Source organism: Opisthorchis viverrini (assembly GCF_000715545.1).
Source record: "Opisthorchis viverrini unplaced genomic scaffold opera_v5_281, whole genome shotgun sequence".
Classification (NCBI taxonomy): Eukaryota; Metazoa; Platyhelminthes; class Trematoda; order Opisthorchiida; family Opisthorchiidae; genus Opisthorchis; species Opisthorchis viverrini.
In genome coordinates, this window is record NW_008751935.1 from 56,023 (window position 1) to 69,467 (window position 13,445).

At 41.8% G+C, this 13,445-nt stretch overlaps 1 protein-coding gene across 1 annotated transcript in view; it reads left to right on the plus strand.

Annotated features, from left to right (window-relative positions):
* Positions 1–6,736: 6,736 nt before the first annotated feature.
* T265_09440 (hypothetical protein) overlaps positions 6,737–13,445 on the plus strand; it is a gene marked incomplete at both ends in the record, with an annotated part of 7,370 nt that continues 661 nt past the window's right edge. Inside the window, 4 exons of the mRNA XM_009175507.1 lie at positions 6,737–7,095; positions 10,467–10,780; positions 12,144–12,331; positions 13,068–13,304. Coding sequence (XP_009173771.1) covers positions 6,737–7,095; positions 10,467–10,780; positions 12,144–12,331; positions 13,068–13,304 — 1,098 coding nt within the window. The remainder of the gene's footprint in view (positions 7,096–10,466; positions 10,781–12,143; positions 12,332–13,067; positions 13,305–13,445) is intronic.

Here is a 13,445-nt window from a genome sequence, read left to right on the forward strand (position 1 = left end):
GGATCGGGTCCACAGCCGGTAAAATTCCTCATATATGGGCAAATTCGTTGCTCAGACGGGAGTCGAGTTAGGAGTACTATATGTATATTAGTAAAGGGCGTCGACTGCATGTGTGCAGAATGTGGAATGTCCTAGCTGATCGAATTACACAGCGTAACATGCGATGCCATCTACTGGGAATCTTCATGCTAATAGGACAGCTGAGATTCTGGTATTTCACTCAAATCTGGAGAGGCATACACGTTGGGTTCGGCTTGCACGCCCTGGAACAAGGCACAAGTCGTCTCAGAAATGGATGATTAGACTGCACATGTAAACGGACTTCGTCTAAAAACTTTGGACTCAAGTAATGTCCCGTCGACTGAGCAGGCATACGTAGCTTTGAAGTGCAAGATAGTCCGCTAATATATACGATTGCAGTCACACTTCCTTCGGGGAATTTAAACGTGACAGTACATGGTGACGTAGAGCAGTAGCGAGTGCCTAAACGGTGATGGACTTTGAGTGGACGTTGAAGAGTGCACTTGAAAATCAGACTACATAAAGTCTGAACATTGGCCAATGTCCAAATCCCTGTCAACTGAACTATGAGTATCTCATTCGTCGGGCTGACCCCTTGATTTGTTCAGCTACAATTCGTAGTTTCCTTTCAACCTTGCCCAACCTTGTCACTTTTGAAGTGGCTGCTTCGGCCTTTTCTTTGTGAAACTGCTGTCTAAACAAAGATATACAACGTATCTGAGAACAATATCCTCTTGCCAAAAATCCTAAGGTGGTCTCCAGTGTACAGGTACTTCAAGCTCTTTCAGCGTAATGGAGGATAGTCAAAATTACTTGAATTATTCTGGGTTCCTCAAAGGCTTATCGATAAAGTGTCCATGCAAATAAGGAGCTTTCCGTTTAAACAGCTGATGGACATTGCACACCGATTTGTTATTCAGAAACTCCCTCTTGAATAGGAAAGGTGTTGTTAAGTAAGGGGTTGGTGTCGCGGTCAGATATCAGTTATGCCGACTCATAAAGATGTCGGTGAGCCCTGGTGCCAGGTTGTGCCCTGGTTACTGTTACCAGCAGGTAATCGAATCATAGCATGCGATACTTGCGAGTTTGTATGTGGATTCCTTTCTAATGTATGTCTGAACAGGACAAAGAACATACAGGTAAAAGATGGAAGACCGCAAATTCACTGACACACGTTCAGATCGAGCCTTGAGCCTAAACGGAGACATAAATCACCAGAGAATCTTTTCAAGTAAGACAGACACTTGATCTGAGGAAGCGTACTGCTAGAACTGTGGCGATACCCGCCGAAAGTTTAACGACGGTGTTGGGTATGGCACGAAGGGGCATCCCATTCCGCAAAGAAAAGATGTAAGTAGGATCAACGCATCTATGGTTTTTAAAAGTTGCAATTACGAGTGATACAACCAGATATTAGCCCTACTGAGCACTACAGTCGAGTCTTCAACCAGGGCGGAAAACCACTTGCCCGAATCACACTGTGTGTTTGTTTCATTCCTTTGACAAACCTGCGCGTTGTCACGGTGAACATTAACCAGATGTACGTGAAGGAGCGCAATTTCCGGATGAGAGTGTGCATCGAGTAAGTACAACCCCACTACCCATGGTTATAACCGTGCTCTTTTTCAGTCACTTGTAAGTTACTTCAACTCCCGATTAAGGAGCATCACGCAAAAAGCAGGGTAAGAGCAATTTATAGCAACTTTTTCAGTTAATCTCAAATTAATAACTGGCGCTCCGCGATTACCCGGTGATGAGATTAACGAGGTCAAAAAAAAGCTAAATTCTTTTGTTTTGTTTTGTTCGTTTTTCCAACCGAACAGAACCACTCGCAATATGGATAATAGTTTTTGGAGCGATTATGGCGGCTATCTGTGTACTCGGATTTGCCACGGCAACCTGCGACCACTGCGTGCTGCTAGTCATAGTAAGTCTCTTATTTTGGGTTTTCTAACGATACAGTTGTGTGATTTGGGCAACTTGTCAACTGATTACCGAACCACTGTGAACATACAAAATCCTGCTGCTTTACAGAGGTACATTGGCGCAATCGCCANAATCCTCCCAAAACAAAAATTGTCCTTCTGGACAAACTCTATGATCAGATTCCTGCTGTGTGCCAGGAGATCCCATTACGAATGGATCTTTTCCTAATTCTATGGTGCGGTTTCCTTAAGAAGATCTCAATTCAAATGAAACTCCAACCCGGACACTGAAGCAACGGCCTAGACTGAGCTTGCAACTGTAGGCAGGCAATCAGTAAAATCAGAGCTTAGTGAAATCTCAGGAGAATGCACAGTTCGGTGAACGAAAGGCGACTCCCTTGAAGCGTTTTTTTTAATGAAAACGATCCCATATACCCAACCACAACGAAGAAAAGCGACAGGTAAATGTTGGTGGATAAAACCCCTAGTTAGTTTAATTTCGAAAGCTGAAGTAACTTGTTGAGAGTTATTTTCTGCACTCATGATATCTTTTACACACGTATATTTTTGTAATCAACCCAAATTGGTAACTTCCCTTTCCCCTAACTCCTTCAGAAGTACATATAAAGATAATATACCTTCAAACACTCATTATTGATTGCGACGGTTAACCTTATGGCCTTCACCACTGAACTACCATTTCCGAATTAACCAAATTAGTAATGTTGTGCTTCTTCGAATCTATAAAAGTCTGCTAAGCTCCCCACCGAATATTTTATAATTTCTCTTTCAATTTTAGTACGTGATTTTCCTGACCTTAGCTCTCCTCGCTCATCTGAGCTTGATGGCTACCTTTATCATTCACCCCACCCCCCGAAAATGGGATTCAATTGAGAAATCCATTCTTTCTGACGTCAAAATGCAAATATGAATACATCTCAACATCCACCTCTTTTGCTGTGGATCCAGCTATCAAGGAGCCTGGAGTTGTCCGGGGGCTTCGAAAGCGTAGACTGTTTGTGCTCTTATGGTTGAACTTTCCCACGAAAACTTAAATGGTATCGAATAGGGCTCAGATAAGACTTGGTTACACCTAGGGTGCAAGGTACTCGTTAACTGAGTGTGTACTCCTGACACCGTCCTATCTTTTGGTTCGTCGAATATTCAGTGCATCAAAGTGGGCTGCCTTGAATCTAAATCTTTGGCACTGCCAAATGACCGAGCTGAAAGGAGGAAAAGCCGATGGTAGACCGGCGATGAGTACTCATCAATCGTGTTAGGAGTACCGAATCTTTGAGGGTGTTTTCCCCTTGAGGAAATGCGTGTTTTGTACCACATCAGTCTTCCGAATTCATCAAACAGTGAACTACCCGCCAGCACAAAAACACGCTCTGACTGAGCACATTTTGACCACAATGTTAAAAACTGTAAATTCTTCACATGTAGTTTCGCTAGGGATAGAGTGTTCCCCTTGCAGCCGGTGAACTCTCACCCGTGGCTTTCCCAAAATTTACGCCTGGAACATTTTTCCAGCTAGCAACAAATTTTTACATCTCGCTAAGATCTGAATTCATTTTTGTGTAAGCAAGATATTCCTCCATTTATCCAACTAACCCCAAATAATCCTAGAATGTGCTCTACGCGCATTCGTGCAAACGATCTGGGTGATATTATCAGATGAACTTGGATGAAATTGATGAACGTGGAGAACGTTATATGTGTTGAGCGTGTCCTCATCCATCCAGTGATATTAGATCACTTGAAAGTTTCATTCATTTGAAATAACTCGCAGCTGATGCGTCCACTGAAAGTTGACAATATCAGCGATGAGCCGTGTGTTGCGGTGTGGACTCTGTGCATCACCGACATGAGGAGGTATCAGAACTGATAATTCCATGAGTTTAGCGAAACGTAAACTTTCGTGCTGATAATTTCTTGGAACAAACGATGAGGACCGACGTCAGCAACGAAAGTCGTGTAATTCGGAAGTCTCTTCTTCACTATGACAAATATGGCCACACGAAGTATACGAAAAACACAACATCTGATATGGTCTAGCAAGGATGTACACGGTCGATACTGGAAACATGGTGCGCCTTTTTTTATAATTGCGTGAAATGTGGGGCAAACAAAAATATGGCTTGGTGAGGGGTTATACGGGAGCGTAGAACAAGCAGAAATATTTTTTTCAGAATATAAGCCTGGGGAATAGCTGTACTCTGGATATTGGGTTAGTAAGGTCGTTGGAAATGAGCCTCTCTTCATCATATATATAATTCGCTGCGGTGCCCATATTTTTGCGCCTCCACTTAAGCAGGCTATTCGGTATTACGATTTATTATTTTATCGATCTATTGAGGGTCTTTCGCACTAAACGGTACAACTGAATAGCAATTTACTGAAAAGCAGTTGTTTTTTTACGTCCAAAGGCCATCCAGTTTCACAATGATATCAAACTAAAGTAGAATTCAGATCGATTGAGCGTAGGCGTTACTCAACTTTCTCTGCCTAATGAATGATTTAATGTAATGATAAGTCTCTTTACACCATCAAACTAACCAAGTGGTCCTCATGATAGCTGCTCTGTGTTATTGTACATCTTTTCATGATCCCACACAACGACTGTAATTTGTCATTGTGTGTGGCTGCCTAAAGCAAACTGATTTTCCTTAATGATAAGTCTCTTTACACCATCAAACTAACCAAGTGGTCCTCATGATAGCTGCTCTGTGTTATTGTACATCTTTTCAGTTGCTGATCCCACAAAACATTGCTAAATATTTTCTCCTGGTTGTTTTTCGGACACTGTCCGTGACAACTCGCTCCATCGTACAAAAAAGGCTTTTACGTCCACCGACGCCTCTATGGCACAAATCATATTTTGCGACTGAAATACTATAGAGGTACGGTCAGACAATTGTGAGTTCTTAAGCAGATTAAAGGGCACTTTTTCGAGCAATATTACGCCAAAATTGGACATAGTTATGTCACCGATAAAGGTTTATAGCTAAACCAAAATAAAACTAAGAAAAATGTTTACCGGTCATCTAGAATCCTCTCGGAGACTGACTAAACAATCCACGAGAAGGCTAAAACATTAAATAAGGCACAGGTTGCTAACTAAACGGTTCCGGTATCTGTCCTCTGTCCACATATCTATAAATATTCGAGAAATTTGCCCTCTCTCGCATAGCTTCTGTCAGGAGCGTGACGAAACATATCGGCCCGAGAATTACGGAATTTAATTGGCCACAATAAGGAAGGTTAACCAGGAGTTGATGACCAGTGTGATGTCTAGAAATTAGGCATTTTTCTATAATCGGTATAGCCGGTTGACGAGGGCGTTACGCCAAATTACGCTAACTTCTGATTTATCGTAAAAAATTTCGATTTGTTAGACTCTGATTTCTACGGCAAATCCTTCCTTCACTCTACCCCCACAAACCCCCAACTAGACCAAACATTTTCACCTCTCGTCCACCCTCTGAAGTCATCTGATTGGAAGCTCTACATCGTGGGTAGCTAGTATCATTTTACCGCAGCTCTGCGACTGAGATTTAATAATGGGGATACGGAATTGTGGATTTACACGATGTATGGAACATTTATAAGCCTTGGTACATTTTCTTACTGAGTGGAAATGTTCGCTGAAATTAGCAGCTCAATTCTGTATAAAATAAAAATCAAATTTTCAGTCATTTTGATGGATTTTTTGTTACCGATCTACTGAAACTCCAGATCACCACAAAGTGACAATTTGTCATTGGTAGGGTCATCCATTATCACTCAGCTATGATAGTCGCACTCTCTGTTGATTCCGTGAATTCACTTTGCCAAAAGTAAGTGTTGCGCGCGGTCAAGTTATATTTAGAAGCACATTTGCTACCTATCAAAGAACAATTAGTTCAAGTCACCAATACGATAACTTGAGCTAGTCAGCGCGGGGGTGCTGTAGTTTTGTGTTCAGCACAAGGTGCATGTGTGAGGAGAGGTGAGTTGGACCATGGTAAGTACAACACACGAACAAAGCGTTTTTGCCGACAAAGGATCAGGTCGCAATGTCGTATGGCGATAGGTTCCTCGACAAGTTTATTACAAAGCATTTAAACAGGGAGGAAGCAAACATCATCACAGCCGCAGCTGGAAGGAAACCAGTTTACATTAGCCTCCCGTTCAAGGGAGATATACTGGCCGATCTACTTAACAGAAGACTTTTCACCAGTCTGAACAAAGTTTTCCCGGCGGCAACACTCCGAACCTGGTTCACCGGCAATCGTTTATGCCCCCTTAATCTCAAAGATAGAGTGCCTGTTTATGCCCTAAATATATTATTTTACTCGTTCTCTTGCTGCTGGGTAGCGGAATACATCGGACGCACGACTAGGCAACTCGGCTAAAGAAAGAATGAAGGAACACGATCCACTCTGGCTAGCTTCTGGAACTAGGAGGACGATAACCAGCTCTGTGGTACACCATCTAGCTGACACTGCACACAACGTGATACCCAGCCAAAGTTTCTGCGTTGTTTACAAGGCGCCGGCTAACCAACCCANTAGCTCAAGTCATCCTATTGGTGACCTGAACTAATTGTTCTTTGATAGGTAGCCAATGTCGTCTCACTCGATTTCCTGTCCATTTACACCATACTCATTCAAATATGTTAAATACTTCTCTCTTAACCCTTGCCACTGTATGACTTGAAAAGACCTTGCCGAAAATATGTTCGTCAACCCACATGTGTTCTTATTATACATGGGAATTTTCGAAAACACATTGGCATTTGAGAGTAAATGTTAAGGTTTATTCCGTGTCTATCTTCAAAAGCCACACAATGTCTACTTATCTCCAACTTTCAATTCCAGGTGTACGATGGCATTGCGGTCCGTATGAAGGAAGAGTTTGCTTCTTACGAGTCCCACAAAGCTAACAACAGTGGAAGCATTGTGAGCGGGTTTTTAATGACAGCTGTAAGTTGGAAACGCCCATTGTTCGGTTTGTGGTTTGACTCTGTAACACATGAGAAGATATCTGGGAACGTGGGAAGTTATTTCATTGTGGAGACACCCACAATTAATCTGATTCGACCGGAAGGACACACGTCTCTGCAGGGTAATGTGAAAGACGTTCCGTCCATGACACAATCCGGGAAGTCACTGAGTTTTTGTTTGAGGCGTTGCGCAAACCTAGCATAACGCAGTTTCTGTTTCGCAGAAGTACAAATGTAGGTGCTCCCACTGTGCGCTGGCTCGTAGAGGCTCGCTTTGCATGTCAGATACCGGAAACCGTAAATGACCTCTGAGAACAGAGAAAACCGATTCTGGTGCTTCCCCGCTTTGGTGCCCGAACAAACGGAGGTCCAGCCAAAGGAAAATGGTGTGAATGCGTGGTAACATATATTGTCTTAGTGAGAATTAAACTCACCGCTAATCAGTCGTTCCTAATGCGTGGTAACATATATTGTCTTAGTGAAAACTAAACTCACCGGTCAGATATTATAAAGGTCAACTACTAGCCAGGAGTTCATGGGTCCCAACCTCCGTGGAGATTCCTGAGCAGAGTACCTCAGCAAAAAGGAGATATCTCTATTGTCTATACGGATTCAAATACATTCAATAACAGATGCTCCTACGAAACTACGCCTTGATTGAAAGGTTAGGCGTAGCGGTAGTGCAGAAGAGAACTTATATTCTAGTGTACTATTTAACTAAAAAGGCAATGGATTTGTTGGTAAAACACCCATATGATGTAGCAGTAAAAAAAGTGAAATCATGTTATTCTAGTGCCACGTTAGGAATTTAGCCAGGTGAGCCAAAATAACTGAACGAAACGTTGCGCACCAGTAAGAATGCACTACAGAGCGCGAAAAGGTTTGCGGTCGCATGCACAAAACACCCGGAATTTCGAGGAATTGCGTCCTGAGTATCACATCGAGCAGAGAGTGTCACACCGCAATTTGCACTCATTCCCTCCGGTAAATTAGAACCCAAACTGGTGCTGAGAGACGAGTGATCCATCCATGAGAAACATTCTTTTTTAGTTTTAAAAAATGGAAAAAATGGATTGCTCAGTTGATTATTGGTGTCTACGAAAAAATTAAGCTTCGCTGATACTTCAATTTTTATGGTGCGCTCACAATGATCGGGGCTACCTTTATTGTCGTATTTTTCGATCTTTGTGACGGCTAAACAGCACAGCCAAGTAGTTATTTTATCAGTTGCTTTAGACAACGTCGTTCAACAAGCTCATTTTTTATATTATTAACAAAAAAATTTCTAACTATTAATTCCCTCCTTTGGTATTCAAAAGTGAATTAGTAAAGCCAAACCCCATTACTGTTGCATAACATTTACTAGTCTTAATGCCAAAAATAATTGTGAATGCGGCTCCTGCAGATAAATTTAGATTTTTGCTTGCCGTGTTTAATCATTACAAACTGAGTATCTACCCGCTGTCTGCTAGAATATTTTTACCAGTGTAATAGTTCCGGGTCTTATTTCCTTCCTCCCATAATGTTCACAAATGACTGTTTCGAAGATCCCGTTTGGTTCAAAGCATCTATTGATCCCGTTGTGGATCTGCCTTTAGTAAATGTAATAAGATATTTGGAGCCATGCTGTAACGACCCAGCAAATTTTCACGCGTCATGTACATAACAATGTCCTTAGTTTTCAGTGCGAACCCCAAACCTGACCAGCTTTCAGTCCATTCCTAATTCCACCGGCTGATGAGCTACATTCACGACCAGTCTCAAGCTCAATTGCTTTTTTAGCAACCAAAAATGCTAGTTCAAGTGAAATTAGGCTGTTTACTTTGAAAATCCTTAACACGAAACGATATGTTATAAACTTGATAGTTCACTCCAGCCCATACTAATGATTCTACAATCGATGTGAAAAAAATTCACTTATTTCTTAGAAGCAATTTTGTTTCCTGCTCATACTTCCGTACTTCTTACTGTGTACTTCTTTTACGCACACGACTTTTGTATGTCTCCAACAACCAGCTCCACTGCTGTGGATTCAAAAACGGAGAGGAATACTTGAATTCTACAGCCTTCATTCGGAATTCAAGATATCTTGGATATAAGCTCAAGTGTAAGTTGATTTAAAGAAACCATTTCAACTCAGTTTTTTCTCTGGTTCACCGTACCGAAAGTAAATCCATGTGGATCAATCGCAGTAATTCTGTTTTCACTTTATCATGCAATTCGCCGCTTTGAATCTTTCTTTAAGGCAGAGTTTTCACTCAGAAAAAGATTCCTTCAGTAGCTAAATGCTCAAAGAACTCTAATAGATGAACTATAGATCGCACACATTCGCATCTTTTCTATGTCAACTTCTGGCTACTCACTGATGAAGAAAAACAAATTTGAAAGAAAGTGATGGAATTACTGATCGCAGTGGATGAACCCCCGCAAGGGCTAATTTATCGAAATGAGGCGAATCAGGTTGATGTGGTCAGATTTCAACGGAATATTTGACTGATCAGAATGAGGGAGTCACAACGGTGTGGACTGAAACTGAGTTCAGCTATTGGTTGGAATTTGTAAGCTCCATTAGCACAACGAATACAGACTGACATGCAGCCTAATTCTGTATGTAGTGCCAAATCCTTTGAACTTGTCCAGTTTGAACAAACAGAACATTGTGGCTTTTCACCTATGCGTGTAAATTATTGAAATTTTGGGGGATTTCTGATGGTTGTACAGCAGCAAAGCATTAGTGTTGAACTGTGATTTCGTTCTGTCAATGAAGATGATGAGGAATGTATGCATCTCTTTCATGTTCTGAGTCGTGCACACTCCATTGCGTTTGTGCCCTTCTCGATGTAGGCTTCATGTACACAGGAGATTTCATAACCCCTATTCCTAAGGTGTGTGAGGTATACCATATGATCGCAAATGGTGTTGTATTTTGAGTGCTGATAGAACCACACAGATTCGCTCTGCGCGTTTGGAGATTTAAGTAGCTAATCTCAGGGTTCAGTCATCTCGGTTTGTCGTGTTTGCGACCACTGAGTGCATTCCCAATGGGAAATAATGAACGGGCTTTTTTCAGTGAAACATGCCTTGCCATTGTCAACAGCTTTGAGGGTCTCATGAGAACATTTTCTCTATATCGGCTTAAAGGTGAGATAACACCAATTTGGTTCATATTTAAAAACATGACTTGAGAATTAATTCAGTTGTCACTCAGGATGAGTCGATTACCGTGAAACGTGAGTTGTTGGTTCCGAACAATAAGTGTTCAATATTGTGAGGGAATGTTGAAGACTATCAGGCTGGCAGACAAAGTTGACGTGCTCCAAATTATCTTCAGAGAATGCGGAAAGCTACGTAAAATTTTTATTACAAGATCAAAAACGCGTCGTCTGAACAACGCCACCCAATAAAGTGACGAAAATGCGAACGCAGTCATTACCTCGAGAAATACACTCATTTGCGAATCAACTTGGTTTTCACGAGAGACTTAACTGAATCTCTCGTTTATGATATTGTACAACTGAATGTGTTGCACACAGGCCGCTTCATGATACAGTTGGCCCGATATTCGACATCTTACAGTATATTTTCATAAAGGAAACTGCTCACAAGGTTGCTGAAACCTCATCGAAACCCACGACCGGTTTCGCCCTTCTTAGGGCTCATCAGGTAGGCGCAGTCTCCGAGTTTCCGTCAAACTTATGTTCTAATTTAACCCGAATCGGGTTGTTTTTGAGAAGTACTTTCATTCGCAAATCAATTTGGTTTTCACGAGAGACTCAACTGAATCTCTCGTTTATGATAATCTACAAGTGCGCCTACCTGATGAGCCCCATGAAGAGCGAAACCGGTCGTAGGCTGTCGAAAAGTTTTTGGCAACCTTGTGAGTAGGTTCCTTTATGAAAATACACGGTATCCATTACCTGTTTTTCAGTGTTCGGCCAGACTACCTTCTGTTGCTAGTGGAACACCAGAGCCTACCGCCACTCCCCTTTTTGCTCGTATAGGACGTGTTTGACTGAAACCAAAGGTAGGCAAAGCCCGACAGCGTTTCGATACGGGTGGTGAAGATGAATCTGTTTCAAACGACTGGTGTAAACTTCCAAAGATTTTATTTCATTCAGGCTCGTGGTAGGGTTTTCTCAATTGTTGTGTGATTCCGAAGTCACTTTGAGACTTTGGAAAAAGTGAAACAAGAAAACCAATTTTTCTTACCTCATTCTGAATTATCACGCAATTTTACCAGACATTTTATTGAGGGACACAAAAATGAAGTTTTGCTACATTTCAGTGATCATCAGTGCATCAAACCACATATTGGCCAACTTAGGGAAACGACCACTTATCAGCAATTCACCCAGTAAAGCCTCGTGATCTAACGGATGAGTACGGGTTGTTCAAAGATATCACTCAAATTGCGCTAGGATTTTTGCGGAATTCACATTTCAGTCTTATTTCAAAACCAACTGGGTTAGAATATCTATTATGTTCAATACGACACGGTTTTGGTGCTTAGGCACGAAGAAATCGATGATTAACCGGGGCGAAATTATGCCTGGTATACCTCAAGAAGGACGGAACCGGTCCGCCGGCTTGACCGACTGGTAAACCTATGGATTAGGAAAGGCGGCCGAAGCAACATTTAGCGTGGTTCTACGACTAACCAACAGTTCAAATCAGAACAATTTATTACGCAACCAGCTGATTAGCAGACTTATTCTGAGGTGGCATAGTTTAACACCGCGTTGGGTTGAGTAGCCCTGCAGAAATGCATATTTAATTATTTTACGTATCAGTAGGCCGCATGAATTCGTCACTGGAAAGGCTAGCACGCTTTTAAACGCGTGACCCTCACACTAATTTGTATATTTGAAAATTCTGGGGCATTTCGTATAAGCTCGATAAGTCTGATGCTGTTTTGAGGTGTTTGACTGTTCCCCCAACCAGACGGTACTTTTGAACACAACTCACATAGAATGAAGAGCAGAGCTTGTGTTCAGAGCGGGTTTAACCAGCCATTAATCCGCCTACAACATGTTCAATCTGGTAGTTTTATTGTGTACCCCATCACAGAAAAATCAGACGGATTGTTTAGGAATTTACTCAAAAAAACCGTTAGCCTGAAAAGCAGTGCTCCGGGATTTTCATTCTTATTGCACATTCCTGGCTTCGTTGCGGCCAGTCAAGTTCACCATTTTTTTCTTAGTTAGTTTTAGCAGTCATGGGGGGTGCTGAGCAAATGTTTGTATTCGAAACCTTTTTCACCAACGTACCAACTCTGGTCAATTTTACCAGGGCGGTAAAATCAGATAACTTCGTCGCCATCATCACCACAATCGATAGCCTGTTCCTACTATCTTCAGCTTCCTATGGTTTATGGGTTTATGGCCACATAAAACCTCAGGTGGGGCCAGCAATATACAAGTTGAAAACACCATCTTCCAACATTGATACGGTTTAGCCAATCAGCTGAGTTTTCTTTGAGGAATGACTGTTTCAAGGTTAATCAATTAGGAAAGCTGTGTTAGTCCACAATGCGTACAAATATTGATCGATCACAAGTGCAGTCGAGCCACTCAGATGGTGAACCAATCAGAAATGAACATATCTGAGCTCCCATTGACGCGTGCAAAGAACGACGGACGATGACGCTGACAGTAGTTGAGTTCAGGAACTCCATCCCTATTTGTCGGAAGAGTAGTTTTCAAATTTGGGAAAAAAGAGGTAAATTAAGGTATCAGGGGCTTTTAACTCAAAAAACGCCCGCAAAATGTGACCTAACTGAGATACTGCCACTTTGTGAATGAATGTATCACACGGTGAACATCACACGTTCCATTTGGCTTGACTGTTACGTCATTGTATCTGTGTTGAAAGTTGCTGTTTTACTGTCAGCGGTGATATTTTGACCCAAGTTACGCTTTCCGGGGTATTTTGTCATCAAGCAAGTTCCCACATTGCGGGTGTGCCAACTGCACATAAAAAGAAATGAATTTACGCAAATTTAGTGGAAATCAAAATTGGCTGTGCACAAGCATCAACCCTAGCAAACTCTCTGAAATCACAGAAATTTTGTCTGCGGCTCTTTTAAAACAAATAGTACATAATCTAATTTACACTGTCGAATTACCTTGTTGAAGATACTCGTTGAATCATTATTGTGTTTTGCCATATCCATATTCGTCTACGTTGCAGCACTCAAAGCTCCCATTGAATGCTGCAAAATGATAGAACCTGATTTGAAGAGTGGTTGCCCAAATCAGTTCATCAGGACCAACAGCTACTTCTTCAATGGTTGTGAATCCAATCTGAGGCAATATCTACACGAGCACATACCCGTGATTGTCTACGCATCTCTGTCTGTGTTGCCGCTCGACGTAAGTGTGAAGACACCTGACAATATAGATTTTCCATTGCATGATGTCCCGAAAACGGAGTGCCGAGAACTGTGTTCATTACAAGAGTGAGGACGTTCAAATTCCAGTGGTGGATTTTAATCTATTTTGAAATTGCTCACC